Source organism: Coenobita brevimanus, chromosome 60, assembly GCF_032717465.1.
Source record: "Coenobita brevimanus isolate Jiangsu-jjx chromosome 60, ASM3271746v2, whole genome shotgun sequence".
Lineage (NCBI taxonomy): Eukaryota > Metazoa > Arthropoda > Malacostraca > Decapoda > Coenobitidae > Coenobita > Coenobita brevimanus.
The window spans coordinates 34,471,515-34,477,770 of record NC_137013.1 but is presented as its reverse complement, the minus strand read 5'-3'; the positions used below and the strand labels follow the sequence as shown (position 1 = coordinate 34,477,770).

General features: G+C 40.7%; 1 protein-coding gene across 1 annotated transcript in view; it reads left to right on the top strand.

The window, feature by feature from the left end:
• The first annotated feature begins 2,941 nt into the window (after positions 1 to 2,941).
• Positions 2,942 to 6,256, top strand: part of LOC145403203 (exostosin-1-like) — a 408,873-nt gene continuing 405,558 nt past the window's right edge. Inside the window, exon 1 of the mRNA XM_080275016.1 lies at positions 2,942 to 3,535. Within this exon, the coding sequence (XP_080131142.1) occupies positions 2,967 to 3,535 (569 nt within the window). The 5' untranslated portion in view covers positions 2,942 to 2,966. The remainder of the gene's footprint in view (positions 3,536 to 6,256) is intronic.

Genomic DNA, 6,256 nt, shown 5'->3' with positions numbered 1-6,256 from the left:
TGTAATGATAGGTGCATACGACAATAATTATGAAAATAAAAGTGAATGATTGTGAAATGATAGTGAAAGTGAAATTTGCAGTTACAGTGATTGTAATGATAGTAGCAATTTTAATGGTGCGGTGATAGTTCTGTATTGATATCTTTAACAGTGATTTCTAAGACGATTATAACACGAATGTAGCCCGTTTCCCGTGCTGAAAAAAATGGTCTGCTGATAGAGAGAATTAAATATCTGAGTTTATTATCTCGCGGTGGAAGAGTTAGTGATGATAGAGGAAGTGATAGATACTGGTATAGTGATAGTACAAGTTACAGCAGTTGATGTGGGTGACAGTCATTGATGAGGCGATGGATATTACGGTATAGAAAATGATTGTGCACGCGGACGTAATAATATAATGTTTTCCTCCCTCTCCCGGTCGAGACATCTCTAGTTTTGTTTTCCAGATAGCGCCAGACGATTTTATTCATTTGAGAGTGAGTCATAGGAGCCTGGGATTTGAATGCTCTCCCAGAACTTCGACACTACTACGGTGAGACAGACCCGTTGGACTGTATTAGTACACGCGTGCCATCTCCTTACGACTTTATTCAACTCTGAGGAGACTTCAGCCTGCAGAGGTTAGTTACAGCCTTCGGTAACACCTTCATCATGGGGGGGAGTTATCTCAAGCTGAATGAGATTAAAAAAAAAAAAAAAGTCCATGGGGTGAAGGTATTAGGTGGAATTTAGGGATGGTGATGGTGTGGTGGTGGAAGTAACAGTTGCAAAAATGATGGTGAGACAGAAGTTACGATAATGATCCTTCAGAGATGGTTATATCAAGAATGACGGTAGGATAGACAGTAAGGGTAAATGATGAGTCATAGTTTTCCTAGCTTTATATGTAAGATGCAGGGATTGTCAGTAAATTATATCATCATACGACTTTAATTCTTTCACTGTCAAAATAGATTTGCTGTTCTCTTCCTATTATTCCCACTAACGCCAGATGATTTTGTTCAGTGAGAGGGAATCGTAGGAGTTTGACAGTTTGCCACTCACACTTTCAAGGTAGAGACTTAGGAACAGTATTCAGATCTTACTGACGCGAGGCGGTTTGATCCAGCTGAGAATAAGTACTCATTAAGAACCTGAGTTTTAATGCAGAATGATTGCGTCCCAAACTTTTCCTAGTCATTCCCCATCTTTGCCAGAAAATCCTTGGCCCCCTCTCCAGCTCCCAAAGTGGGGAATTCCCTTCCTTCCCTTTTGGGAATTATTTTAAGCAACCCTAGGTTCTAGAGTTTGACGGTACTGTATAACATGTAGCAGCATGAAATCTAGCAGTATTTTGAAGATTTTTGCAGCTTGAGGAAATTTTTAGATTCATTCTGTATTCTAAAAAAATCACAAATGAAAAACCAAATTGCTTTTGGCTATCAAATACCACATTTATAACCAACAGCTCATCAGAAAGGCTACATTGGCCATTTTGGTCGTATCTGTGTAACCCTTCCCCCAAATATCCAAATTTCGCCCTGGGGGAGTTTCCCCTTATTTGGGAACTGGCCTAAGAAAAAAAAATAGGTGAAGATGGGAGCTTGAAACAGACCAGATTAATTACATTAACAGTAATGTTGTCTGATAAAATTGTTTGCTTTGGTGCTAAGTAGCATAAGTACTTTTAATATAAAATACACAAATAATGTTCGTCAACTTCATACTGTAGAAAGTAACACGACAACCGAAATACATGGGAGTGATAACAAGGGACAGGATATGTCTTTATCAAACCTGTGGACTGCTCAAATGGAAGAACTGTATCAACTTTTGGAAAAGATGTTAAATGAGATGATACAACAGTTTCTACCCGACTTGACCCCCTTCAGGTATGTACAGTCGAGGGCATACATTCACCCAATATTTCACCCCTTCAAGTTGCACTAATTTTCCCCCTTATTGGCTGATATTCATAAGCTGAGAGAGGTCTGATGTATTTCCATTTCCAAAGATACGATCGGACATGACCTAGGTGTGAGAGGTAGGCAGTGGAATAGTAGGGAAATCCGGCGAACCTTTGTCCTGACAATTTTTTCAGATGTGGGTGGGTATAGATGGCCTGAGGGATATTCATAAATGGCGGGAGGTGGTAAGTTGTTTGGCTTGGCGATAGATGGCAGCGCGCTAGCAGACTCCAGTGTTGTGTTTACTACCGGAGTGAGTGGTTGTATTGTACAGCCCCTCCTCCTTATATCGCCCACTGTCCCTCACTCAAACCTCCACTTTGCATGCTTTATGCACTTGGAGTGTCTTGAGGTTATTTTTCCCGTTGTAGTGGGCAGAAGTGTCGTTGGTGCGGAAAATTGTGTTGAATATGATTGGTGTTTACGAGTGCAAGAGCCCAAACAAACGATGGGCAGGTCAGCTGTTTTTTGGGGCTGGTTGGTTTGTCGCGGCTGCCGGGTTTATGATGGTATTTCTCTTGTGAGAATGAGTTGGCTAGCAGAAAATGGAGTTTCGATAGGTTTCAGTGCTAAAGAAGAAGTGTTAATATGTTATAAACAGTGAAATAGTTGATTGCCGGTAGAGGTGGCTATGCTGTTCACCTGAGGCAACCACGCAAGCACAGCACTTGTCACTCAGCTAAAATGCAGGCCAAGAAACGCTATCTACTCCTTTTTAGCTGCTGTGCTTTCCTGTTCTTCGGTTATTTTGGCTACCACCACTTCAAAATCCATAGGCAAAGTAAGTGGTACCAGCATCTGTCAAGCTACTCTGAAGAATCCGATTTATTGCATGATGAGGATATATCACCTAGCCCTAGATTTAGAACAAGACGGACGAGTAAAGGAGGAAGCAGCGATGGTGTTGGGTTCAGTGAATGTCGGATGGAAACGTGCTTTGATTTTACCCTGTGTGAAAAAGGGTTCAAAGTATACGTTTATCCAATTGATGAGAATGCAACTCCAAGTAGCAGCTACATGAAGGTGCTCAATGTTATACAGGACTCAAACTACCATACATCAGACCCCAGTCAGGCTTGCCTCTTTGTCCTGAGCCTTGACACCCTAGACCGAGATACCTTAAGCAAAGATTATGTGCGTAACATGCCACATAGAATACAACGATTACCTTTGTGGAACAATGGTCAAAACCACATAATATTCAACCTCTACTCGGGCACATTCCCTGACTATGCAGAGGACCTCGGCTTCAATGTGGGTCGTGCCATCCTTGCAAAAGCCAGCATAGCGTTTGAGAATTTCCGCCCAGGTTTTGACATCTCTCTGCCACTGTTCCATAAAACCCATCCGGAGCGCGGAGGCGAGGATGGTTTCATGGACTCGAATAAGTTTCCCGGTATGAAGAAGTACCTGTTGTCATTCAAGGGAAAGCGTTATGTCTATGGAATCGGGAGTGAGACACGTAACAGCCTGTACCACCTGCACAACGAGCGTGACATCGTACTTCTTACCACCTGTAAACATGGTGACAGCTGGAAAGAGTACAAAGATGAGCGCTGTGACCATGACAATGCTGAATATGACAGGTGAGTTTTTGTTAACTTTTTTTTTTTTTTTTTGCCTAACTACTGGTAAATCCTCTTTATGCCTTTTTTTTTTTTTTTTTTTTTTTTTTTTCTTTTTTTTTTTTTTTTTTTTTTTGCCAGTACAGATTCATCTCATTAAGTAGCAAAAATTTCCTTTGAGATTTTGTTTATGCAGCCAATTTGCCAGTGCCTCGGATTTGCGGTAGCTGCCATGTCCAAGTAAAAATTTGTGATATTTTAGAACATGTCACATACTTACAAATCTCGAGTGCCTGTAGCTAAGTTTATTACAGTAGCCTATGTCATTTCAGTTAAATTTTTAAATCTTGAAGTGAGTCCTTGTAAAATGTTATGCAAGTAATTACTGTCATGACTTTTTTTCTTGCATGTCATATGCTTTGTTAATGTGAGGAAAAACAGAAGAATGATCAGAGTATGGATGAACACTCAGATAATATAGCAGTACAGTACAGTATTCCCTTCTGTTCTATAGCCTGTATAGCAGCTTCAGTGCCATGGAATACAGTACTGTACTGGTGCTTTATATTTGCTTTTTGTGGTTCTGTTGTGCTTTTTAAAGAAGATAGAGCCTAAGTACAGTATGGGTGAGGTGGTAAGATGCTGTACTTGCAAGGCCGTGTACATGGGGGGGGGGTTAACCCCACTGTTTGGAAAGAATAAAAAGTTCAAATGAAAATGATGCTAAAAATGCATGGACAGATTAAATTAATTAAATCCTGTTAAGAATGTTATGAGATAGGAAAAAAAGGTTAAAAGTTCTTCAGATTTGAAGGGTTGGTTGGGATTTATTGTTCACGTAATGAAATTCAGGGATGAATGAGGCTGGTCACTCATCTTAAATGTTAGGACCAAGTTGCCTAGCCCTGGGCTCCTACAATCCTCATGGGGCAACACAGGATTAGATGATGAATGAATGAAAGAATGTGAATAAATGATGAAAAAAGTGCACCCCCCCCCCCCCCCCCCAAAAAAAAAAAAAAAAAAAAAAAAAAAAAAAAAAAAGGAATCCTTTCAGAAATTCTGCGTACGGCCATTTGTACCTAGTTGCCACAATTCATACTGTCTGTATAAAGCATATTGTACATAGGTTATAAATCCAGTACCCAGTAAATGTGCAATATACTGACTAGATACTCAATGGATTTTCAGCACTCGTTGGTATGCCATGCATTTTTAGTATGGTACTGGGCACCAGAATTGTGCAATATTATCGTCTTCGTCTGAATTTTAATTTCCACCAAAGAGAGTTGGTGAGATATGGTAGCAATGATCGAGAAGCAAGAAAGAGAAAGCACAAAAGTAGAATGGTTAGAACAGCATGCCCATTAAATGGGCATGTTCATTCACACATCATTACAGGTTTCAAAATCCTGCCTTCACCTCATAAGTCAAACTGGTATTTAAAAAAAAAAAAAAAAAAAAAAGCACAGAATTGCTTCAGGTAAATCTGCCAGTGTTATTCACTACGGCACTGCACAGAGTACTGTAATAAAAAGGGTGCTACACCCAGTACTTGATATTTCATCTGGTGATTTTGATCCATTATCAGTTTCTCATCATTCATGCTTTGCATCCCACATGCTAGCATATCCTACTGGTAAGATACCCGGTACTATACAGTGCTGTATTCATCCCCCCTCTCCCCCTTTTTTTTCCTCATCATGTCTCGATGGCCCGTTCTATTAGACCTCCAGTAAGTCATGCCAGCCATTCACCTTCACGTACCACCACTTTGGCTCAAAGAAGTTACAGGTGCCCATTGTTCATATTAAGTACTGTACTGTACCATACATACTGTGACTGTTTTACTCAGGATTGTTGGTTGTAATGCTGTTGTTGTTGTTGAGCAACCCTGGTCTGTGTGGCCAAGCAGACCCATCATCTACAGGAAAGCAACTGCTCTTGCAGTGCCATCCCATGCAGTGAACTGATGTTCCTTATGCAAGAAGACAGCTCCTTGTTACAGCAGGTGTGGGCAAGTGTGTGGAGGTTTGGTTCCTAGATGGGCACCAGATTTGCATCTTGGTAGGCTCCATATCACTTCATTATATGGTCATATGGTTGCCACCCAGCTTTGTAACTGGTTTCCTGAGTTACAGGAAACCATCAGGCTTGTCATTCACTGTAGAGCCATCTGAAGCAGAAAAAATAGTCCCAATGAAAAGTGACAAGAAAGATGAAAGAAATCAGAAGAGAGGAGGAAAGACATAGAAAAAGAATGATAAAGAAGTAGATACCACTGCATCAAGGTAGTGGATAATGATAGCCACTACCTCCCACCTCATGACTGGTGTGATCTTTTGTAACAAATTTTAAATATCAAACTTACCCTACCCCAGCTTGTGGTTGAACTTGTATCTTTTCTGCCATTTGGCCTAGCACACTCTCCCCACCAATTCCCTCTTTCCCCTCGCACCTTCCACACATGTCGCTATACTGAAATCAACAACCCATCCTTGTGTAGGCTATTAGCTCTCTAACCATAGGTCACACATCTAACCAAACGTCTACAGCCTTGGGACATTATACCGTACCAGAACATACCAATATTAAAATCGCCTGGTATTAAGCAGAATAAATTAGTGGGAACAAAGGTGTGATCAGGTTAGAGAGATGGGGTTCTTGAGATTGTTTCTAATCCCTGTATCCCAGGGATGTCTTACTTGAGCTGAATAAAATTGTTAGGTGTTAGCTCAGATA